Source organism: Barbus barbus, assembly GCF_936440315.1.
Source record: "Barbus barbus genome assembly, chromosome: 37".
NCBI lineage: Eukaryota > Metazoa > Chordata > Actinopteri > Cypriniformes > Cyprinidae > Barbus > Barbus barbus.
The window spans coordinates 5,898,899-5,924,726 of record NC_136715.1 but is presented as its reverse complement, the minus strand read 5'-3'; the positions used below and the strand labels follow the sequence as shown (position 1 = coordinate 5,924,726).

General features: G+C 36.0%; 3 protein-coding genes across 8 annotated transcripts; 1 reads left to right on the top strand and 2 right to left on the bottom strand.

The window, feature by feature from the left end:
- LOC306856912 (uncharacterized protein) lies at positions 1-4,613 on the bottom strand. 2 transcript variants are annotated; one of them, XM_079396459.1, is made up of 4 exons: positions 4,544-4,606; positions 3,101-3,275; positions 2,412-2,613; positions 1-2,330 (listed from the first exon to the last, which is right to left on the bottom strand). In XM_079396459.1, the coding sequence occupies exons 2-4, from the start codon at positions 3,203-3,205 to the stop codon at positions 1,174-1,176; spliced, it is 1,464 nt and encodes a 487-aa protein (XP_079252585.1). In that variant the 5' UTR covers positions 3,206-3,275; positions 4,544-4,606; the 3' UTR covers positions 1-1,173. The 2 variants fall into 2 exon arrangements, with proteins under 2 accessions (XP_079252585.1, XP_079252586.1); XM_079396460.1 differs by having other exon boundaries at positions 2-2,330; positions 3,101-3,229; positions 4,544-4,613.
- Positions 4,146-10,323, bottom strand: LOC306856913 (ubiquitin thioesterase OTU1). 5 transcript variants are annotated; one of them, XM_079396461.1, is made up of 3 exons: positions 10,266-10,317; positions 9,422-9,646; positions 4,146-8,016 (listed from the first exon to the last, which is right to left on the bottom strand). In XM_079396461.1, exons 2-3 carry the CDS (start codon positions 9,627-9,629, stop codon positions 7,319-7,321), a joined length of 906 nt encoding a protein of 301 aa, XP_079252587.1. In that variant the 5' UTR covers positions 9,630-9,646; positions 10,266-10,317; the 3' UTR covers positions 4,146-7,318. The 5 variants fall into 5 exon arrangements, with proteins under 5 accessions (XP_079252587.1, XP_079252591.1, XP_079252590.1 ...); XM_079396465.1 differs by having other exon boundaries at positions 4,209-8,016; positions 10,240-10,323; XM_079396464.1 differs by having other exon boundaries at positions 4,209-8,016; positions 9,422-9,670; positions 10,266-10,315.
- Positions 10,324-10,647: 324 nt separating this feature from the next.
- Positions 10,648-12,301, top strand: LOC306857298 (small nuclear ribonucleoprotein E). The gene is made up of 5 exons (XM_079397179.1): positions 10,648-10,840; positions 11,091-11,117; positions 11,735-11,797; positions 11,922-12,000; positions 12,091-12,301. Exons 1-5 carry the CDS (start codon positions 10,787-10,789, stop codon positions 12,144-12,146), a joined length of 279 nt encoding a protein of 92 aa, XP_079253305.1. The 5' UTR covers positions 10,648-10,786; the 3' UTR covers positions 12,147-12,301.
- The last annotated feature ends 13,527 nt before the right edge of the window (positions 12,302-25,828 follow it).

Genomic DNA, 25,828 nt, shown 5'->3' with positions numbered 1-25,828 from the left:
AAGCTGAAATGATTGCTTTATTCATGTGTATTCTGTAGTTAAACATTGCCGTAATTTATGGCTGCTTTCCATGTGCCTTATTGTGTGGATTTGGATAGAGGAGCAGCTGTCAAAGGGCAACTGTTAACTGAGTAAATACAAACAGAATGAACCATTCTCACTGTAAGCCATGAACTAGGTCACATTGCGAGATAAAGAACTTTAATGACAGATGAATCTGAGAGGCCAGGTAACATGAACACCAGTCTGTTGGTTGCAACTCAAGATAATGCGCTAATCCACTGAAGTGCTGTGTCAGATCTCACTGACCGGCGTGTAAAATGAGGAGTTGACTGATAGCTGATCTATGGAAGCATGGGTTCCTCAGGTTCAACAGTCTCTGGTGAAGCAGATATACTCCATTGTATTTGGAAAAAACAAAACAGGAAGTGATTTTCTGAAGCAACTGATTAGCAAAACAGGCATGATTTATAAAGACAGATTTGGAGCAGGATTTTGGAGCATCTACTTAGGTCTAGTTCGAAATTAAAGTTACTTGGATCACCTGGAAAAGTAAACATACTGTATTATCGGCAAAGGCATCCAGGTGTTATAGTCACTATTTAGAATCAATAATTAATGGACTAAAGGTAAAGCGCCACACTGTATCACTTGAAATTGTTAAAAGTGAACTGAGCAATTTCTGTGCAAATAGTGCAGACTTGCAAAAATAATGACCATTGGGATGATGTTGGTCAGAATGTTTCTACATTTTTCAGAGGAATGAGCCTACCAGTGGCTTTTTTTTATCATTATAAAATTCCACTCTACACTTTTATTATTTGGTTGTTAAGTCAGACATCATGTGTGACAGTTTCTGGGTCCAAACCATACAGTCTATTGTCCAAACGTTCCTTCAGATGCCAAAAGCAAACAACAAACAATGATGATATACACTCAGTGTGTGCTGCAGTACTACTGAAAATCATGAACCTAATTTTTATCTCCATCTTATTGGGCTACAGAGTGATTATTGTTTTAAGAAATGTTAAAAGAGACCGGAGATTACACTGTGAGAATGAACAGTGCTGGTAAACGGCTGTTGTAATGGTATTCTCACTTAAAACGGAAAAGAGGCTTAGACCCAGAAGCATTATTTGATACATCACGACTGGAGAGAATAGTAAACAAATCTCAGTTTTTCAGCAATCCTAGTTTTCGTAATGCCTCTCTCCGATCCCTTCCGATGTTGGGAACCTGCACGCTGAAGCCTTTGGAACGAGATGATGCATGCAATTCTGCTTTTATGGATGCTGATTCATTAGAATTCCTCTGAGTGTCTGCAAAGTGGTTTCTGGTTCCTACTGTAGGAGAACTTGATTGGTGTTTCTGAGAAACCGCATTTAAGACTGTGATGTTAGATCCTGACAGTCCCATCCCAGTACGTTCCAGTGTGGCAGATTTCCTGGTTGAAGTCATATCGGCATGCTGTAGAAAAGCTGCTGAAAGATCACTCACAGACCTTTGGTGGAGAGGACTGCAAGTTTGTACTGGCTGATTTCTTTGTTCTCCAGGTCTTGCAGGAACATTTGGAGCAAGACATTCCTTTGTGGTCTGGTTTTGCACCAAGTTTGCTGGGGACTCTGAATGCTTTAGTTGTTGACAGATTGGGTTCTTTGTATCCTCCTTGAGGAGACCCAACTTGCAAAGAGCCTCCACTCTTACTATCTCTGGGTTCATTAATTTTTCCACTGTCAATACTTCTGAGTAAGGCATGGTTGAGTCAGTCTTAGGGTTGGAGGCTTCTTTCTGGTTCACTGGGACTATGTATGGAGTTTTCATTTTAGGTTTAGGGGCCACAGGTGGAGGAGTGGGCTTGGAGCTCCTACTTGCCATAGCCTGTGTGAGAGTTTGGGATCCAGAGATGCTTCCATCATGATCTTTATTTGTAGAAACCTGCTGTTCTCCGGTTTTGACTTCTGTTCTCCGCATCGATGCACTCTTGCGCAGATGTACCAGAGCCTCATACGAGAGTGGTCCTCTATGTGCCACATTCTCTGGCTGATGTTTATTCTGTTGTTCTTCCACTATGTCTTTACCGTCTTTGATTTTATGTGGAGGTGGTATCACTACCACATTGACTTCAGAGGGAACTCGTGGAGCTTCTTGATGGAGCTCACAAGCCACTTTGGGTGCCGTCTTTTTCTGGGATGCAGCTATTTCAGGTCTGGTTTGGATTTGTGAGTTACGGTTTGCAAGGACAAATGGAGTAGGAACCATATAATTCAGAATATCATTTTGCACTAAGCTGCTAGATGAGAATGGACCTTCAAATTGGCTTTGGGGTATATCTACAGACAATACAAGAAAAGTATATTTTTACTGCATTATAGGCAATAATAGTTATAAACACTAATTGAGCAGCAACACACCTTGACTAGGAACCTTGCTGAGTCTTGTTGACGAAGAGAGGTGGGCTGCTTTGTTAGCCACATTTCCTCGAGCTGGCAGCTGATCAGACTCATCATTGGACAGGCCATTGTCATCCTCCGTATCCAGTGACTGAATGGTCTCCTCTAGGTACATGAGACAAGCCTTCTCCTCAGCAGAGAGATACTCCAGACTTTCATCACTCTAAAACATAAATTATTTGCATTTGTGGACGGGTTTTAATGTGTGTTTGTTAAAGGGATAGTTCAACCAAAAATGAAAATTCCGTCATCATCTCACCCTTATTTTCATAAAAACCTATTGACTTACACTCTCAGAAAAAAGGTACAAAAGTTGTAACTTGGGCAGTACCTTTTCAAAAGGTACAAATATGTACCATTTAGATAATAATATGTACCTTTCTTCTGTCTTCTTCAGAACACAAAAGAAGATATTTTGACGAATGTTTCGTCTTAAAGGCAATGGGGCCCAAAACAACCCTCAAAAATATCTTCTTTTGTGTTCCAAAGAAGAAAAAAAAGTCATACAGGTTTGGAACGACATGGTAAATGATGCCAGAATTTAAAAACACTTTTCAACAACGTTTTCTAGACACATCAAACAACTGGAGATGTATAGCCTATTTAAATGTATTTTAACATTATGTCTTCATAAAAAAAAAGTGTCTTACGAAGCATGAATTGAAGCTGACCACGCTGTCACAGCTGCCATTACTGTCAATCTCGGCCATTGTGTCGAGGCCATTGCCATCTTGCCACATGTCACTTATCGGCATTTGCAAATTATGGAAACCTCCACCCTGATATGAATTCAAAGTTATTTAACAATGATGAAACTGCATTTCCCTTTAAAAAAAAAAAGAGAATATTAAAAAAAAATGCTTGAACAAGCGACTTGATATGCACCCTTTGCAAGAATTGGTACTATTAGTAATAATAGTGGAAATTTTAAAGATTAATTAAAATTTTAAATACATGAACTTAAATTAGCCAGGAATTATTTGTGTACGGTATATTATATGATCAGGTGATGTGAATGAGATTACAGCAGACGTTACTCTGAGCTTCTTTAGTTGGATCAAGTCCTGTATGAATGGAAGATAGTGAATCATCGGTTGGTTTAAAGCAAAATTTGACCTCCAATTCAGAGTACACAATGCCAAATAGACAAAAATGTTAAATGTGCAAAACGTTCTGCTCATCGAGTTTAATTCTTTAATATTTTGTACTACATAAATGGTTTCATTTGTACACCTTATGGAAGATCAGCAAGAACAACGTCATTACGCTTTGTTTTATTAGGCATCATGTAAAAGGCTCTCACTGTTATGAATTTGCATATGACGTGAATGATGATAACCCATTTTTTTCTTTCAGTGATTAAATTGTGTGATATAATGCAAATGTAACAGCAAACAGGTTTTCTTTGTGGATAGATGAATGAAGCAGTTGCAGTTGAATTAAAAAAATGAAACTATCATCAGTATAACACAACATTTGTTTTCAAGTCTGTCAAATTATCATCTTTTAAAAGTTGATCTGCAACAACCGAACTGTAATCAGTAAGCCATATCACAATGAGTGTAGAAGCAAAGTCCATTTCCACAGACATAATAAACCCACCGGCCTTTTTTATCTAGTTTTTATAATCTTAACAACATAGGCCTACTGCTAATCAAATATTTGGTTCTCTTTGTAATTGCAACACGAATATGTACTTTGAAACACCAGAACGTCTTTAATGCAGTTCTAGAGAAATCATCTATGATCATAATAACACTGACATGACTTTATTATACATGTATGACCTGTATTACACAAGAAAGCACACTTATCTAGTATCTACTTTAAGGGTGTGTGAAACTATCAGTATCAGACAACACTAGAAATGAATTCACAGTGTTTAACACCTGGGTAAGACAAATAATATAGTAAAAAATATTGCAGCACAATCTAAAAAAAAACTCATTTTCATTTCAGCACATAATTTACAACTGCATAATTCATTTTCTATTCATCTTATAATTTCCCTATCCCTTTAATTAAACTCTTAAGAATACTTGTATGCAGAAATAAATATATGAAGCCTGAAGCATGCCTTAATGAACGCTTACCTCTAGTGCAGAAAGGAGATGGCAGCCCAGCAGGTTCACGTGCTTCTACAGTGTCAGTGCTGTGAGTTACAGTGAGGTGTCGGTACTACTGTACATAAGGAAAATCTTCAACCAATCATTGGCGTCTCTCTGCGCCAATCAGAGTGGTGAGTATAAAAACAGTAATTTAGTGACTGGAAAATACATATGAAAGATGCGTAAACTACACATACTACTTGGAATGACAAGCACCCGATGAGAAAGTGTCAAGAGGATCACCGGCAAATCCTGTTTAATCACGTTATCAAGGGTTTCTTAAAATAACATTAGTTTAAGCCCCGTCAAATGGAACTGATTTGATCCTGTTCCACTAACTGGGATTCATTAGGCTATGTTTTCACACCACATACAGGCGATCAGTTTTTTAACATTTATTTTTCAAAACGAACTAGTTTTTTTTTTAACGTTACTTCCTATGATACTAATAAGAAATCCAATTGTGATAACTGTTCAATCGGTTTTAATATTCTTTAAACACGTTTTATGCTAGTGGTACCATAAGCTACTGTAAAAATCCAATCACTACTAGTAACTATTCATTAGTTCATATACCGATGTGATATAGCCTATGTTCAATTACTCACCATTTAGTCACTATTGCTAAGGAGTAAGTACTATGTAGTGAATGAGGTACAGGTACATATTAGTAATTGTTACTTGTAACAAAATAGATGCTAGTTTAAGAAAATGTTAAAAGCCATATGCAAACAAGATTTTTACATTTTCTAAAGAATCTAGAGCAAAACCGCAATAGGTTGGTTGGCCACAATGTTTGTTTGCTAAGGGGCTCTGGGTGTTGCTAGTTGGTTTCTGGGGCATCTATGAAATCAACATTGGGGTTCCTGGTTAAATAGGAGTTATGGAAATATTGCTTGGTAAGTTCAGTACTAACATTAAAGTTTGGCAGTATTAGTAGTAATGTTTGCTTAAGTAAACAACACTAATTAGTTAACAATTAGGCAAAAAATACACAAGAATATCTGTATATCAAGATACCAGTGATTTTGTAGCAATGAGTGCTGTACATGCAGTTTCTCACTCAGTCACCTTAGCGTAACACTGATCACAGCCATTTAGAAAAATCACTGCAAAATAATACAAAAAAAGTCCTTTGGCCTTAAAATGGCACCATTTCTTCAAAATAAAAAGACTGCAAACAAGTAAACAACAGTGTGGATAGTACCTGACTGAAAAATACTGAGAATGTACATCATCATCATCATCAGGCCTTACAAGATGTTTTCTCTCTAAAGTTCATCCACGCTCTAATGATATGATACTTTGCTACACTAATCCTCGGATATCGGCCCCGTAAGCAGGAAAAAGTTCAATATGACACATTCCATCACATAAAATGTCAAATGAAAGTCACTACAGTCACTCTTCCTAACGAAATGTCAGTCACTTGAGAGAATAAACACGTTTTGCATAAAACAATCAGTAAGTTGCAGATAATCAAGTGCCCTTAAAAGAAAAACAAAATCCACAGATTCACAAATTAGTTCAGATTAGTAGTTGAGATTTTACTGTCAGCACCATTGTTGTCCACTTCAACTTAAAATCTACGCTTTCTTGCTAACTAGCTTACTAAAACTGTGTAAAAACCACATTGAGTATTCAGAGTCGACACTTGATCTATGTGACTATTTCAAGTACCAGGTACAATTGAGCCAGTGAACTTAAGACATGTAGTGCCATCGATTGTTCAGAAGCTTTGCGTATGACCTTAAAAACACAGATAATATAATAAATACAGTAATGCCACGATTAAATTAGATACCGTGAAAGGCATGTTTTTAGCTGTGCTCCACCGTTTTTTCAATACTACTCTGGCCACAGAAGCACTTTGTGTGTGAAAAGATTAACATATTTGATTAATTTGTTAAAAATGAACAATTATGCCTTATGCGATCACTCGTTAAAAAGTTCAGCTAGCACTGCCAAACAGCTGTTACTCACACATCTTTGAGCTGCAGGCAACTGAAAAGTGTTTACATGAGGTCATGGGTGAATCTCACGAAAACATGTTTAGGTCACATTTAACAGTGAAAAAGAAAAGAAAAAAGATATTATATTTAAGATATTTTTAACATCATTTTCATATTAGATGTTATACAGTAACTCATCTTCCAATTAAATGACTGCTATAAAATATAAAAGCAGCCAAACTGTAATACTACTATGTATAAATAATTCATAATTTATAATATCAGTCTCTATTACTAATATTAAATGAGAATTATGGTAAGAATTGTGAAAATAGGCATCAACAACTATAAACACACATATAACGTAAGATGCCTGTTAATAATTATTTAATAGTTAAATTAATTTTTTTGAATTGTGATTTTTTCCTTCTTTGATTCTGCAGTGAAATATGACCTGGATGTGTTTTGAGAAATTCACACTAATACTAGTATTGTAATCGTTATATATAAGGTAGTCAGTGGAGAATCCCTTTAAAATTTGGTTTGAAGATACAGCTTTGTCATCACATCAGGCAACAGACTCAAAAACACGAGCACATTTAATACTTCAACCGAGACCAAAGTTAAAAGAATGCTGAATTCTTGGGGGAACTCGACATGTGAGAGTCTTTTGAAGCCGCTAGACAATGTGAGGTAGAGGACTGTACCAAGCTGGAACAGGCAGCAGAGAAAGAGCAGGTACCATGTCAGGTGGCGTGGCAGTGACGCGGCAAAGGAGGGGGTAATTTCAAAAACAGAGCAAAGAGCGTCACACCTCCCCGAAGTTGGTGTGGCCGGTCTCCTTGGCATGTTCCCTTGCTTCCTTCTGCCCCACCAGGCCAGTCTGGCACACCATGCAGCGCAGAGTGAAGCGGTTGACGTCTGTGTATTGACGTTTCCTCCGCGCCTCTTCGGCGAGCTCCAGTGCTTGGGCTAAAATGATGTCATCTGTGGTGGAAAACACAGTCTGTGCGGGAATATCTGAATTGGGCATCACCTTCTGGAGTGGGTCATAATGAATCCCATCATAAATTAGCAGCACTCGTTTAATGAAACCGGCATCCTCGCCGAAGCGGTCGACGCGCACAGTCTGAGTGTCAACGATGCAAATCTCACACTGGTAGAACTTTGAGAGGATTGAAACCTCTATGGCGCCTCCCCACGTGTCATCGCGACGGATCCAGGAGCAATAGTCCTCATTAGTCTTGCCCAATACTGCCTCTGAGTACGCGGTGGGGTCACTAGCTACAATCTGTGCGATGAGCCCGCGCATTTCAGACGCACAGCCTGGGTCATAAACGCCTCCTTCCATAACGTAGTTCACACTGGTAAACAGACAAGAGTTGTCGGCTGGGACGACATGGCGCTCTAGAACCGGGGACAGGTCAAGACTGGGCCCTTTGGTCACAGTGGCTTGCGATTGGGGTTTGGGTTTGTTCTTCTCCTCCTCTACAATCAGCGTGTCTCCTGGAACAATATACATACCAATAAGCAACACAGAAAACTCAGCAAGACGGTTTTATAAATGGTTCACCCAAAAATGAAAATTTGCTGAGAGTTGACCCATAGCCCCAGGTCATTCATGAGTTTGTTTCTTCATTAGAGCAGGTTTGGAGAAATTAAGCACTACATCACTTGCTCAATGGATCCTTTGTAGTGAATGGGTGCCGTCAGAGTCCAAACTGATGATAACACCACAACAATCCACAAGCAATTTTACTAATCCACAAGCTGCGTGTTTGTAATGAATAAATCCATCAAGACGTTTGAACATCAAAACATTGCTTACAGCTAAAATATGTACGGAAGAGGATTAGGGCCAAGCAATAATAATAAAAAAATAAAACCATCTTGAGAATAATGTCATTATTATATGAGATTAAACTCTTTACATTTCCAGAAAAATGTCAAAATAAAATGTTGAGAATAAACTCATTAAATTACAAGAAAAAAAGTTGTTAAATTTTGAGAAAAAAAAGCTACTTCAATTTTGAGAAAAAAAACTAAAAATGTTGAGAATAAACTCATTAAATTACAAGAAAAAAAGTTGTTAAATTTTGAGAAAAAAAAGCTACTTCAATTTTGAGAAAAAAAAACAAAAAATGTTGAGAATAAACTTATTAAATTATGATTTAAAAAGGAAAAAGTAATTCAATTTCAAGAAAACAATTTGAGATAAAATGTATGAGAAAAAAGTTGCGTTGAGGAAAAAAAAATATTTCAAATGATTTTATTTATTAAAATTATTAAATAGATGATGCCTTATTGGGACAACAAAGCCCTCCCTTATAACCTGCCTACCACTATTTAATACATTATTATTAAACACTCGTTAAGCAATTGATTTCCACTATCTTGTTGAGAAAGATAATGTAGCTCTTCAGCAATGGGCCTAAAAACAGGATGCAAACAATCAGAATATTGTACCTGGTGGGGAGTGCCCAATGTAATCATAAGCCATCATAAGCCATCACCTATATTGTAGCCTACTATGGTACAGTTATGGAGGCCCTTCGTAACGCAGGTCAACTGCCTGCTCTGCCTATATTTCAAAATGGCCCTATAGGATGCAGTGTTTAATAAACAGTAGTTTTACTAAATACCGCTGAGGGGAAATTCAGTGCAGTCCCACATCGTGATACATATCATGGCTTCTGTAAAGAGATACGTATCGTATCGTGACTTTGCTGGTGATACACAGCCCTAATGCATTGGTGAACAAGTGATGTAATGCTAAATTTCTCCAGATCTGTTCTGATGAAAAAACAAACATTACATTTTCAACAAATTTTAATTTTTGAGTCAACTATTCCTGTAGCACATTGCAAATAAATCAAGTGTAAAGATCATGCAATGCAAAGCAAACCCAAACCTGATTTGATAGGGTAATCTTTGATGTGGGCTTCACCGTTGCGTAGATCCAGGCTGGAAGGTGGATAGCCTACCATGATCTTCTGTACTTCACATGGTATTCCAGTTAGCTCCTCAATCTTATCTTTAAGCTCCTGGACACATGATTGGTGTGTAAGGCCCTGCATCAGATGGGTCCCGTTCTTGGCTTTGCAACGCAGACGTAGCATCCTGTACCTGTTCAGTTCTGGACACAGAACAGGTGCATGAGCTGAATTAATATGAAGTTTAGAAGCAGTTATATTTCGGCTTTAAAACAAGGACATATGCAACAATAAAATTATAAGACTAAAATATAGATAAATCATCAATGTAAAGCAATGGCAATTTCTTTTAAATAACAGTTGGAAACATGCCCGTATTTACACAGTATATGAATACATAAACAAAGAAAGAAACGAGGAATATAATGGTATTAAAATATATATTCCAGTATCACTAAGTTAGATATAATAGATTTACTGAGTAACGTTACTTGAAAAAAAACAAAAGCACTACAGCTGAACAAAACAATAAACGCAAAAAATGCGTATGTAATTATTAATTTAAAACTTTGTAACCTTATTTTTTCTCACCTAACCAAACGTATTGGGTGTTTAATAATATAAAAGACAATGTTGACAACAATCTAAGCTAGGCTAACTGTTAGCCAGGCTAAAGGTAACGCTACAAAAGCTCAGCAGATATATAATTATATAACCTCAAATTCAAACAGTTCTTTCGCGATAAAAACACCCTTTAAAGATAAATTAAATTATTGTCTTAATAACTAAAAATCACTTGTAGTTTGATGCTAAGTCACTCACCACTGAACGCCTCTAAAACAACAACTGACCGAGCAGAAACCTGCGTATTACGTCACACAATCTGTGCACTACGTCCTGAAAACGACACAAGTTGCAGTTTCGTGCAGTATCAGCATATGAATATTTAACATTTTAAAAATAATATGTAACACCGCCGAGACATTTATAATAAACTAGTGACAGCAAACGCTGATTTAAAAATAGTTTTAAAAACCGTGTATAATAATTGGACAATCACATATAATTGGTTATATATGCATGACTGTTTTACAGTCGTGTATTATGTACAAGAAAAGCATTTGTGTGAATCCGCCAGTCTGTAATGTGTCTCCCGGACACAAGAGGCGTTGCATATAATCAACTCTTGATCTGCGTCATTCTGTTTCCGGAATTGCGCCGCCATTGAAACAGCAGCAGCAGCAGCAGACAACGTGAGGTTTTCGTTTCCGCGCCAATAACTATTGCATATAATTTTACATTGATCACCTTTTTCTAAAAATATCTGGATATTGCTTGGAAGAATGGCGTACAGAGGACAAGGACAGAAGGTTCAGAAGGTCATGGTGCAGCCCATTGTATCCTTCAGAGCTGCCCCCCCCCCTCCCCCAGTGTATTGATACACTTTGTTTTCGTAATATTAATAATGTTATATTGTATTAGGAATTACGTCATTTTTTGAATAATTATATCTTTGATCAGTATTTGAGATTTTGTCCTGCTAATCGATTGCTTACTAATGAATGAAAAATGCTTCTTTAAATGAGTTATATTTGATAACAGTATAATGTTGTGAATATTTGATTGTTTCCTTAATTACGCCTTCAGAACCTTATTTTCAGGTATCTACAGAACGTAAGTGTATTATGTATATTATTAGTATATTTAACAAATATACATATTAGTGCTGTAACCACTAAACGCATCCAAAATAAAATATTTAGTTTAAATAATATTTGTGTGTATTTAATGTATATAACGTTATAAGTACATGCACATATAGTATATATTTAGAAAATATTCACATGTATATATTTATATTACAGATAAATATATTTAATATAAACACAGCATATTTTTCTTAAATATTAACGTGTGTATTTATATAGATAATAAATATACACAGTACACACACACATTATGTGAACAAAAACTTTTATTTTGGATGCAATTAATCGTTTGAGACCTCTAATATATATGTACACACACACACGTAGTTAATTATGTATTATTAAGTGTTGATGAAATGTGAGGTTTCCCCATGCATTTTTGTTTTCTGTTTTCTACTGTTTTTTTTTTCTTTCTTCATTATTTTATTTTGTTACACATTTTTAGCACGCACTACCTGCTGTGTTTTTTTGTATTTATCATCCTCGTGAAAATAAAAATTTAAATAACCAGTTCAAAATCTAATATTAATTAAAAGTTCAAAATGTAAATGACCAGTTGCTAATATTTCCCTTTCTGTGCAGCGTTCTCGAATCCAGGTTTGGCTGTATGAACAGGTCAACATGCGGATAGAAGGCTGCATCATTGTGAGGAAACACACACTTTGCTCTTTCCACACAGATCATTTTCATCTTTACAGATAATGTTGTGAACAATATCATGCAAGCATGTGAAAAAACAAACTCTTCTTTGCTTCGTTTACGTTTGAAGGGATTTGATGAGTATATGAACTTGGTTTTGGATGATGCAGAGGAGGTGCACATGAAGACCAAGAACAGGAAGCCACTGGGTATGTGTGAACTTTGTGATACTGGCGAGTCATCATTTGTTTGATGTATGTACGATATGATGTTAAACATATGTTTTATCTCTCCAATAGGCCGGGTTATGTTGAAAGGAGACAACATCACATTGCTGCAGAGTGTGACCAATTGATTGTCTGTTAGGAGTTCATTTGGATATTGTTTGTTTGCTGTTAGATTGTTGGTTTTACTTTTTCATTTGTCAATATTTGGTATTTTGACCAATGTTTAAAATTGGGAAAACTTTTTTTCTTTTCTAAAACTCAAAAATAAATATTTTTTTCACTGTTCCAGGCTACTGTTTTTAGTGTTGGAGTTAAACCGGCAATTAGCATATGTTCATTAGACTGAAAAAAATCAAATAAAGTTCAAAAGGCTCTAAGATTTTGTGTTTTTGAGAGAAATTCTGCTCACCAAAGCTGCATTTATTTCATCAAAAATACAGTAAAAACTAGTATTGTGAAATATCATTACAACTTAAAATAACTTTTTTTTTTAATGTAATATGTTTTAAAATATTTATTCATGTAATGGCAAAACTGAATATTCGGCAGCTTTTTTTAATTATTTTTTTAAAGATTATAACTTTTTTTCTTTAATGTAAACATTGAAAGAAAAGCATTGATTTGAAATATAAATCTTTTTTTAACATGAATGAATGATGCATTTATATAGCGCTTTATTGTACACCCAGAGCGCTTTACAATCATGTGTGGGGGTCTCTCCTCAACCACCACCAGTGTGCAGCATCCACTTGGATGATGCTACGGCGCTCACCACACACCAGCTACAGGTGGAGAGGAGAGAGGGTCATAGAGCCAATCAAGTGTATGGGGATTATTAGGAGGCCATGATAGACAAAGGCCAGTAGAGGGAATTTGGCCAGGACACCGGGGTTACACCCCTACTCTTTACGAGAAGTGCCATGGGATTTTTAATGACCACAGAGAGTCAGGACCTCGGTTTAACGTCTCATCCGAAAGACGGTGCTTTTTGACAGTATAGTGTCCCCATCACTATACCGGGGCGTTAGGACCCACACAGATCACAGGGTGAGCACCCCCTGCTGGCCTCACTAACACCTCTTCCAACAGCAACCTAGTTTTTCACCGGAGGTCTCCCATCCAGGTACTGACCAGGCTCAACCCTGCTTAGCTTCAGTAGGCAACCGGTCTTGGGCTGCAGGGTGATATGGCTGCATAACATAAATGTCTTTGCTGTCCCTTTTAATCGATTTAATGCATCCTTGCTGAATAAATTTAATAATTTATGTAAAAATTGTACTGAACCAATACTTAATGCGTGTTTTTGACCATGACTGCTCATTGACATGGTTCTTTGTTTCTTATATCGTTTAGAAATATGCATATTTTAATCGTATTTGGAAGAAATATTTGTTGCTTTGTTTGACACCTGTCTTCAGCTAACCGTGTAACCACTAGAGGGCAATACATTAGTTTGTCTCTGTAGTAGTGGGATGCGTCTTTGAAAGATGTGCCATGATGTGACTTTTATATACATTTTAAAAATGAAAAAAGTACGTTTTGCATTTTTAGCTGTCTTTCCCCGCTGTATTGTATAAATGGACTTTACTCAAATAGCCCAATGAAACAAACTGCGTAACTTTTCTTAAGAAGTTAATACCTTTAATACATCTGAGTATACACATAGACTTGTATGTATGTATATATATTAGTATATGTATACACAGTGCCCTCCATAAGTATAGGAACAGTAAAAACAAAATTGCTCTGTTGGCTGTGGAGTCAAGACATTTACAAATATGATTAAAAGATGAATATGAGACAAAACTACAGAATGTCACATTTTATTATTGGGTTATTCAACACAAATGTTTTACCAAATAAAATGAACAACACTTTTAGAGTTCATCCCACTCATTGATGTGAGCATAAGTATTGGGACAGTTGAACACAAGGCAGATATAAAAGATTAAAAGCTATTATTTAGTTGCAGATCCATTGCGCTCAATCACAGCAGTGAGTCTGTGACCCATAGACATCACCAGACTCTTGGTCTCATCTTTGAAATACTTTTCCCAGCCTTTAATGAAGCAATTCCAATTATTGCTTGTCTTGGGGAGTTTCTGTCTTTACTCTCTTCTTCAGCTGGTGAAATTCAGCTGGTGAAATTCAGCTGGGGAGTCGTGGCCTAATGGTTAGAGAGTCGGACTTGTAATCGAAAGGTTGCAAGTTCGAGCCCCCGGCCGGCAGGAATTGTAGGTGGGGGGAGGGAATGTCCAGCGCTCTCTCCACCCTCAATACCACGACTGAGGTGCCCTTGAGCAAGGCACCGAACCCCCAACTGCTCCCCGGGCGCCGCAGCATGGCTGCCCACTGCTCCGGGTGTGTGTTCACGGTGTGTGTGTGTGTGTGTGTGTGTGTGTGTGTGCGTGTTCACTACTCACTGCTGTGTGTGTGCACTTGGATGGGTTAAACGCAGAGCACCAATTTCGAGTATGGGTAACCATACTTGACAATACGTCACGACTTTTCATGTTCAATCTGATTTAAATCTGGAGATTGACTTGGGCAATCTAAGACTTTCCATTTCTTTGCCCTTATAAATTCCTTGACTGAACTGGCAGGGTGTTTTGGGTCATTGTCCTGATGCAATATGAAGCACTTCCCAATGAATCTGGTGGCATTTTCTTGAATATTGGTAGGCAAGATTGTTTTGTACTCTTCCAAATTCATTCTGCTATTGTCATCATACATTAAGTCATCAGTAAAGTTGAGAGGGCCTGTTCCAGAGACAGCCATGCATGCCCATGCCATGACACCACCTCCACCATGCTTTACAGATGAGCCTGTATGCTTGGGATCATTGCAGTTCCCTTTTTTTCTCCACATTTTTGGTTTCCCATCACTTAGATAAAGGTTCATCTTTGTCTCATCGGTCCATAAACACAGTTCCAAAACTCTTCTGGCTCACCTTTGTGCTTTTTTTCAAACTCTAATCTTGCCTTTCTAGTTTTGGTGCTGGTCAGAGGTTTGCATCTTGCTGTGTAGCATCTGTTTCTATGTCAAAGTCTCCTGAGGACAGTAGATTGTCAGAGCATCACCCCAGCTTTCTGGAAGTTGTTGATGATTTTACAGACATCTTTTAGGCTGATCACTTAGAAAGGCCTGTGAGGCAACTGTTCCAATACTTATGCTCACATCAGATAGAGGGATGAAACTCTAAAAGTGCTGTTCTTTTTATTTGGTAAAACATGTATGTGTTGAAACGGCTAATAATAAAATGTGACATTCTGTAGTTTTGTCTCATATTCATATTTTAATCATATTTGTAAATGTCTTGACTCCACAGTCAACAGAGCAATTTTGTCTACTGCTCCAATACTTTTGGAGGGCACTGTATAAGAGAGAGAGAGATGATTTTTATTTTCTGACCTTTCAAACTGAAAAGTTAATTTTGAGCCACAAATGTTACTGGTAGGATTAAATAGGTTAACAGATGCTTTTCACCAAAACAGCTAGCACATATATAGCACGTGATTTAATAACCTGATGAACTTTACTAATCCTTCTTGATTAGAGTGGAAATGGTTTAATAATAAAATATTTAAAAACAAAGTAATTTAATAATGTTTTCGTAATGAAAACTACCAAATTGCCCTTCAAGGTTCTAAACAATTATACAAAATAAATGTGATGAAATGTGACCCTGGAGCACAAAACCAGTCATAAGTGTCACAGGTATATTTGCAGCAATAGCCAAAAATACATTGTATGGGTCAAAATGATCGATTTTACTTTTATGCCAAAAATCATTAGGATATTAAGTAAAGATCATGTTCCATTAAGATATTTAATAAATTTCCTATTGTATATATATCAAAGCTTAATTTTTGATTTGTAATATGCATTGCTAAGAACTTCATTTGGACAACTTTAAGGGTGATTTTCTCAATATTTAGATTTTTTGGCACCCTCAGATTCCAGATTTTCAAACAGTTGTATCTCGGCCAAATGTTGTCCTCTCATAACTAACCATATACATTAGTGGAGAGCTTATAAATTTTATGAAATTTCATTTAAAAAATGTACCCTTATGACTGGTTTTGTGGTCCAGGGTCACAAATGACAGAATTCGGCGATGTTTAAAACAATCCAGGTGCAGCCATGAGGTGATATGTGCACTAAAATGATTTTGAATCAGTATGTACTGATTGTTCAAGAGGTGAATACACTACATCTGCATAGTTCTTTATCTGAACGTTATTGCGTGGTGCAGTTTGTGGTATAAGTTTCAAATCCCCCAACAACTAATTTTAAGCTTAAAGCTTTAGATTTCAATAACGGTCGTTTTCCTCAAGGGGAAGTTTGATAAAAATCTGGAAATATGAAAACAGCAGCATGTCAGCAGAGCTCAGATGGCTTTGTCAGAGAACAGGAGAGCTGTGACTTTGAAGTCAGAGGCAGTGGTTGGTGAGTCTCTAGATAGGGACTCACAGTCAACCTGTGGAGGAAGCGGTATCTAAATCACGAGTACAAGCACTGCGTGTGTGCACAGAGCTGGAGAACCAGATGTAGCTGCGAAGCTCATCGGGAGGAAGTCAGATGCTGACTCCAGAGACTTTAAGCTCACTTTATAAATGCGACCACACGCATTTAGTCGTTCACTGTGGCTTCAACCACAGTAATGTTGCATAAAGTCTATCCACTTGTGAATTTTTCTTTCAGTATTCATTCGATGTGCATCTCTCTGGGGACTTTAAATGCTCAAAATTGCTTCTTTTTCACATGCAGATGAAAAGGAATGTGTTCAGAATTTCCAGAACTGACTAAACTGAACTTAAAGTTGCTTTCTTAATAGGCCTACACGCTCATGGTCTTCATGTGAACAATGCATAGGTATACATTATTCTAGAAACAAAAATGTGATTTTGTTCATTAAAATATATTTTCTTTTTAACTGATGTCATCTAGAATACAACCAAATCTCAATGCAATATTTTATTTGCATAGGTATAGGTATTATGCATAATTTTGGTGCTTATAGAATACATCTGAAAGAAAGATTTACTCATATTATGATGAACTAAAACTATAAAAAATCAGCTACTTCAAATAAAATAAACGTTAACTGATAATAAAAAAGCAAACTGATTTTATTTCTCAGCTAGTTCTCATTTTTATTGAGTTTAGCTTGAGGTACTACAATATTTAAAATTATCTAATTGAAACTGAAATAAAAATTTACAAAAATTATAGACATTTAAAAAAAAAAACATACAACAAAATTATAAACTTTATTAAAACTTTAACTAAAATGACAATGAAAATAGAGAATATAAAAATAAAAGCAAATTTAAATTTAAAAAAGGGATGATAGTATATGTGATACTAAAATAACACTGTGTTGTAGTCCCACTACAATCCCACAATGCAATGTGCTCAGTTTGCAAAACAAAAAAAATTAACTTGAAGTGTACTAAATGTTTTTAAAATGTCAAATCGAATTTAAAAAACTGCGACACAGTTGTGTTGATTATTTTAGAACTGGATTGCAGTCACATGTTCTTGTGACAGCAATGTAGTGAAGGCTACTAATAAAAAAATAAAAAAGAAATGATCAAAATAAGCAAACAAGCAAAAATAAACCAAAAGAAAGAACAGAAAATAGGAATGCATGGGGAAAACCTCATACATATGTGTATGTATATATATATATATATATATATATATATATGAGTAATTTTAGTTTATTTTTTCAATAATATTAATAGACTTTAATGGTAGGACCTTGTTTCCTTTTGGACAATTTTTAGTTCTGTAGAGATGATGTGGCTGCTGTGGTTTTCCACTCATACTCTTCCATGCACACTTCTTCACTCAGTTTCCTTATATTACGCAAATCCCATCCTTCAGTAAGACCCAGCTCTTCCGTTTCTCTCACCCCAGTCAAAAAACCAAAGAGACAGTGCATTTCTGCCATGACCAGGCTGTGGGAAACCAACCAAATGCTTTGGAGGCAGGTCAGCTCTTGCTGGGTTTAGCCGTCGGAAACACTGCCCAGGTCAGATTGCCATCCGGGAGCTCCCGAGGGGCCTTCCTGTTCCTGCGGGTGTGATTGTTGTGAGCGTGTCCTTTGTTCTCCCTCCCCCCAACCCGACCCGACCCGTCTCCTACCTCGGCTCCGACCGCACAGGTTCAGTCTGTACTCCTGCACTGCCCTCAACATCCACACCATCCACTCAACCCCAGCTGTCTGGATCACTCACACGTGTTTGGACGCTGATTATGTTTTTGTTCACTTTAAGAATAGCTTCTGCGTATCCAAACAGGAGATGCTTTCACATTAAATAGGGATTTTAAAAGACTTCAGGCGATTTATCTGGCTGCCATCCTCTCTGTCTGGAAAGAGTGATGGCCTGCTTGTTTTCGTTGTCCTGAACTGAGGACGAAAATACTTAATATAGAGACTCAAAGAGCTCAGAAAAAGAAACAAAATCTTTACAGCGTCAGTTCTTTGTAAATGACTCTTTTGCAATTTCATAATGAAACGATGTAATGTGTGAGAAGTGACACTTATAGTTCTGGAAAAAGAAAAAAGATAATTGTCAAGATAATTACTTTAAGGTTGGAGACTTGTTATTATTATTTTTTTTTTATGAAGCAGTTTTTTTGTTAATAATATTTAATTTATTAATATTTAATTTATTTTTATATATATATTATATATCAAGCTTTTTGTAAACAATTTTCTTACAAGTTTATAATTTGATATAGTAGGAAAAATGATAAACAATATTCAGTGAAGCAGTTATTTATTAATAATATTATTTAAAATATCTATTTTGAAAATATATTTAAAAAAAAAATATTTGAAGAATGGCTGTCCTACAAATAAACGTGTACTTAACAAAAACTGCAGGAAGCCTTTTGAAAACTTAAAAAAAATAGCTAAGTTTATGATTTGACAAGGTTGGAGACCCGCTATTTAATATAATAATAATAATCAGTGAAGCAGTGTTTTCATTATTACTATTATTTAAAATAAACATTTTGAAAAATTAAAACAAATGGCTGTCCTCCAAATGAAAGTGTTGTTAAAAACTGCTGAAACCCCTTTACAAATGACTATGTATATATATATATATATATATATATATATATATATATAAAAACAGAAAATTGTCTGTAAATCCCCAAAACTGTGTGTCAAGGGGAGTTTCTTAAAAATATAATTATTTCATATCTTTTTTCTTCATGTTTTCAGTTTTTAAATCATGTGTTACTTTAATCAAAACATTTGTAGAAAATTATATATTTTTTATTATTATACATTTTTCATTATTTATCAGAGACTCAAGGTTGTCCATGTTGAACTTCCAGAACTAGGTTGAAAAATACTTTCCTCACTAGAGGTGCAAAAAAAAGCACAAACGCTGCAAATGCTGTTTACACGTAGGTGACACTCCACCAAAGCGTTCTGTGCGCACAGGCAGTGACCTGTGAACATGTTGCTTATCTTGTTTTAACAGTCTGGTCGTAATACATAATACCTCCATTTTTCTCCTATTAACACATACAATAATATGCAAGTCCGATAAGGGCTTTTGTTTCTCATTTTCACACAAGGAAACATTCGTAGCATTTTTCATTGTGATTCACTTCGGCTGAAATGGACATGGCACCGTTGGGCAAAGGTCCAGACTCTGAGCATAAATGAAAGAGGGTCCAAATCAGGGCAGGCTTTGTGCAAATAAATAATGAACAAGCTTCAGACATTTCCATGTTTCAGCATCATCAGATGATCAGTGATGATAGAGGGTATCAACGGACTGCTGGTCAATGGGTGTATTTTGGACTGGACTTCTATGTAATCTTTTCAACAGTGCACAAATGTAAATCATATGAAAGCAATCGCATGTTCTTAGCACTAATGGTGATTCAATGAAAAGGGCTCCTTTACTCTTTTTACAGCATTCTGTGAAATATGTTTTCAGTTGTTAAACTGCATTGTTCCATCGCAGTCTAAAGTAATGAATTTTAAATACATTTGGTAATAATTATACCTTCTTAAAGGAAACAAAGTCAATTTTACAGTTTATCATTATTGACCTTTTGCTCAAAGTCATGAAAATGCAAGGTATGATTCATAAAGAAAAATGTATCTTACTATACAAAGTTATGGTAACATTTTAAGATATATAATATCCAATTTCAATCTCACATTAAATATATATTATATTATTAAATGTGTACACACACATTATTTATTTGTGCATAATATAATAATTTATACATTTAATAGGAAATTGAAGTATATAATAATTGTATATATATATATATATATAAATATTTATTTATTCATATTTACACATTTAATATGAAATTGGATAAATATTGGTGTTTTTCTGGTTACATAAATAATTTTGTGTTAGAAATGAGGAGATAATTCTTGCTTTTATTTCTGTATATTAATTTTTGGTACAAATCCTTATTAAAAGAAATGCAAAACAAAAATATATATATTTTTTATTATTTGTTTTGATGCTTTCAATAACACATAGTGAAAGTTGGCATCAGCTTTTCATTATTAAAGTCATTATTCGCACATATGTTAATGAGGGACCCAAAAGGCACCAGTTTTAAAATGACCCTAAACAAACAGACTACAAAGTGACACTTATGTAATTTAGTGCATTTTGGAATAGAATTTGTTGTTGCTCGTTTTGTGGTAAACACTCACACTCTAAACTTCTCACTTATGTTTGCTAAAATTGGTCACTTTTCCACCTTTCATGGAAGTTTTTTTTTTTTTTTTTTCTGCGAGGTAGACTTTTGCACACACACACACACACAAATGCACACACACATACACACACACATATGCGCACACACACAATGTGTTGGCAATTCAATATGAAGTGCCTAAATGTACCGAACAAAAGACCTGCAGGAGAGCAAAAGGAGATGTGGAACAAAAAACAAACGAGTAATGAAATTATAACAATACAGAGAGAGAGTGAGGATGCCACAATGGCAGGGAACAATCGCGCCGCATCAATGGAAAAAAAAGTGTGTGAGGAGAGGGGGGTTAGGCTTTGGACAATAGGCCGGTGACAGCGGCACAATGGCGGCACTGTTTTCAATTAGACATTATCTCATAGACAGAGTGGCAGGTTTCATTGTGCTAGGGGGCTATTTTCAGGGCCGCCTTTGTGTGAGGCACTGCCAATATTCCCTTCAGCCCCTGCCGTGAGCCGGCCCTTTATTCTCGCTACTGTTTGTTTGTTTTGTTTTTTTTGCTTTTTTTGCACAAGCGCTAAAGTAGAAATGTGGGTGGTTTTGGACCAGACAGGCCTCTGAAAGGAGAAAAAGGGGAGTGGGGCATAACTTGTGCCTTGTCACCTGGGTTTACCACGGCAAATTGAAAATAGCAAGAGCTGGAATCTCTTGGCAGACTTGAATGCGATGCTAATTTGACATGCACTGCGTGTGTGTTTGTGCTTGCAGTTTGGTGGCCTGGTGGGCATCGTGGTCTTGATCTAGGATGGTTTGACCATGTATTGTGACTTATAATCCAAATTCACATTCTGTTCCAAACCAATATCGGCTCATTCTAGAGCATGGCACTAAAAACGTCAAGGTCATGGGTTTGATTCCCAGGCGTTTCTGAAGCCATTGACAAGACTGACATGGGATGCAGGCATGCCAGTTTAAAAGATTGGGTTTTTAAAGAGCGTTTAGTTCCTAATGTGACCACAACTATTCTCGGTTCATGTAACACAAACAGCAGGGAATGGCTGTAACAATGCCAAGGTTGTGGGTTCGATTCCCAGGGCATGCATGAACTGAAAAAATAAATGCTTGAATGCAATTACTTTGATTAAAGGCATCTAACAAATGCATAAATGTCTGTTTTAAAAAACATTATAAATGTTCCATAAAAATAGCCCATACAACTTGATCTCAATGTTTTGGAAGCCATATAATAGCTTTCTGTGGAAAACAGAAGCTGAAAAACTGAAAGCTTGACATCATTGATGCAGGATGCAAGCATGCAGTGTAAAATTTTTCTAAAAAAAGGTTTTAGTTCATAATGTGACCACATCTCTCTTGCCTTTCTGTAGTTCGGACAATAGAGCATGGCGAGAATGACAGGTTGTGGGTTTGATTCCAGGCATGAATGCATGAATGCATGTAAATGTCTGTCAAACTACAAAAATAACAAAAAGCACTATAAAAGTACCGTGAACACTACGTCACAGGTCTTCTGAAGCCTTTGTGAGGAAAACAGATCAAATTTGAAGCACCATAAAATCTAATTTGTTGGCATATGCAAGTATGCCAGTTTAAAAATTGAGTTTTTAGTTTATACTGTGACCGCATCTGTTCATGTAGCTCAACCAAGGTTATGGGTTCGATTCCCAGGGAATGTATAAACTGTAAAGAAAAAAGAAATGCTTGAATACAACATCAGTTACTTTAGATAAGAACATCAACCAAATACATAAATGTCTGTCAAGCTCCAAGAATAACAAAAAAGTACAGTCCATTTGTCTTGTGTAATACATCTCAAACGATGATGAGTTTTATGAAAGCTGTGTGTAGAAAACATAAAATTTGAAGCACCTAGCAAGTTTGACAGGATGCCAGTTTACAACATTCAGTTTTGCAACAGCATGATGGTGAATAAATAATGACAGAATTTTCATTTGTAGATTAACCGTTGCTATAAAACTGAGTATGCAAAGTATTTTGGCAAGGCTTGTTTGCATTATGGTTAGAGGCTCCCTTTTAACATGTGCGATATTCTTTCTGTCATACATACTGTAATGATTGTATATTTTGCTTTAGTGCTCTAGCAGAGCTGTGATGCTTGTTTCTGTATAGTTTTCATTCCACAATGTGAGCTCCAAACAAGCAGACATGAAACAGTCCAGGTTATGCCCTTCACCCGTTTCCTCCGGTTTGGAGAGAGAATTCTGGCACATCGAAATGCCGAAAGCCTGATCAGATAAAGTTGTTTGGAACCTCTCAACCCATTTTGTTCAGGTGTGAGATATTTGATGAAAGCTAAGTTGCACAAAAAGCTTGTAACTGGCCTGAAAATAAACGAGGCCCGAATTACCACTCAAACCTTTTGGTTCTCAAACCACCTGCTGCTTTTTTGCTATTGCTTTTACCTCAATTAGGTTGTGCAGACCTGATATTTGTGATTTCACTGAGCGTTTGTGGTCGAAAAGGAATTTTTTGCATCATATGTCTCTCAGAAACAAACACATTTGTTGCTTGAAATCAACAGAACAGAAATCGGAACGGGTTGCGGCTTTCCGATAATTCTCAGTAATAATTCGCTTGACCTTATCGCATATGTGTTTTTTGGGCAAGTATCTGTCATGTTTGCTTTTCTATATCACTCCCATGCGGTCTGGCTCAGTATTATTTCCCCATCAACATTTTTTGAACTTTTTTTTTTTGAGGACACGTTGGTTTTTGTGAAGTGCCTACATAGACAAAACTGCCATTTTGGTTGGAGAGTAAGCAGAGCAGATAGCAGTTGCAAAGGAAAATAATCATTTCATGGTGGTTTACGCCGTTCTCCCACAATTCCACACTGCTGCCACATTGAACAAGCATGATTGCTTTATTGGCCTAGTTAATTAATAAAATGTCAAAGGTTCAAAAACTAAATCACTTATTTGGAAGCGAAATGCAGTGCTTTGATATGTTTTTTTATTTTTTTCGTATTAACAAAGCAATTTTGATGTGAATTCTGAATGTTCCCAGCACTTACCTGATAGCATCACTGAAATACTGTGGTAGAACACTGAGTACAACCTAAATCTGACGCTTCTAATCAGCTAATCGTTCTCATGTATTGAAACAAGCCCCAAAAACATGTTTGAGTCTTAAAATATCTGCATGTAGATAATCATATTTATTCACAGCAATGGGAAAACATGAAATTAATCATCAATAATAATGCTTTTAATGAAATGCATTTGCATGTGTTGATAAAGATCTTTAATAGGCGAGGCAGGGGAACAGCATATCTACACAGAAGCAAACAGGAAGAGAGAACACAGGCATATCCGCTCCCAAAGTTCTTTTTATAATATGAGCCATTTTTTGCAACCGCAATGTGAGATTATTCTTATTAGTCTCAATGATTGCCTAATTGGCAAGAGTATACAGAGTGATTCGTACAGGCCTGACAGGCAGGCTGTGTTAATGAATCCAAAGGGTCTAAAGAACGCTTGGTTGTATTCCAAACGGCTGAATTAACGTCTTCATTCTATGGAGTCATTTGCATTTGTAAATGCCACGGTTCTGCAGAAAGATGTAGAGTGTTTGAATTCACCAGTCTCTTGATGGACAAAGGCCTGTCCTGACATTGGAAGCTCTAAGGGAACGTTCCAACAGCATTATCTAAGGCCAGAAACATACTCTATGCAAGTTCACAAGTAAACCATTCATTGGCTGATATCTCCAAAAATAATAAACACTGAAACATTGCTGTGTTTGTTTGAGCACCCTGATTTTTTGGGGGTGTCAACAATCAATAGATTTTATTTTTACTTTTTGTTTTATTTCAAGTCATCCACAACCTTTAAAAATCATGTCATTTACGAAATTTCTTTTTAAATGGTTCAGAAAATAATTTAGTCTTCAATCTCAAGTGTTTATTTAAAAATTATTTTATGAACAATTCAAGTTTTATGAATAGCATCCCATGTGTAATATATATATATATATATATATATATATATATATATATATATACTAAACTAAATATGTAAATATAATTAAAATATATTGAGTTTGCTTTTTTTTGCACAGAGTACATTTTTAATATTCCTAGTACGTTACAGTGGCTGTGATAAACCTCAAGGGAGCGATAGAGATAGAGATACCTTCAAATTCTTGTGTTATTAAACCAGATTTAAAGAGTGTTTGGCATAAAAATTGAGCTTGATTGGTAACATTGTCTTCAAACTATTACTCTACGACAGTATATACTATACTACAGTGCTTTAACACTGAGAATGCAATGTGTAGTTGAGTTACGAATTGCGTTCTGACACATTTTGAGATACAATGCATGAAATCAAATTTGCATAGAAGTGTTACTTTCTTAGAGTATGTATCAGGCCTAAAGGGTGTGCAACTGCTAGAAACAAATATGTGACCCAGGACCACAATAAATAAATAATCTTTCCATTGACTTGTTAGGATAGGACAATATTTGGTCGAAATACAACTATCTGAAAATCTGGAATCTGAGGGTGCAAAAAAAATCTAAATATTGAGAAAATCGCATTTAAAGTTGCTCAAATTAAGTTCTTAGCAATGCGTATTACTAATCAAAAATTAAGTTTTGCTATATTTACAGCAGGAAATTTACTAAATATCTTCATGGAACATGATGTTTACTTAATCTCCTAATGATTTTTGGCATAAAAGAAAAATCAATAATTTTGACCCATACAGTGTATTTTTTGGCTATTGCTACAAACATACCCCAGCGACTTAAGACTGGTTTTGTGCTCCAGGGTCACATTTCATCACATTTATTTTGTATAATTGTTTAGAACCTTGAAGGGCAATGTGGTAGTTTTCATTATGAAAATATTATTAAATTACTTTGTTTTTAAATATTTTATTATTAAACCAGTTCGGAACATTTCAGTTACCGTTCCCATTGTAACATGTTTTTGAACAAAAACCTCATTATCTGTGTTAAACAACAGCGTGAATCACTAATAAACACTATGGAGTCCAGGACAAAGGGTGCGGGCCCATGCAGATGGACAATAAAGACTTCTTTTTCATG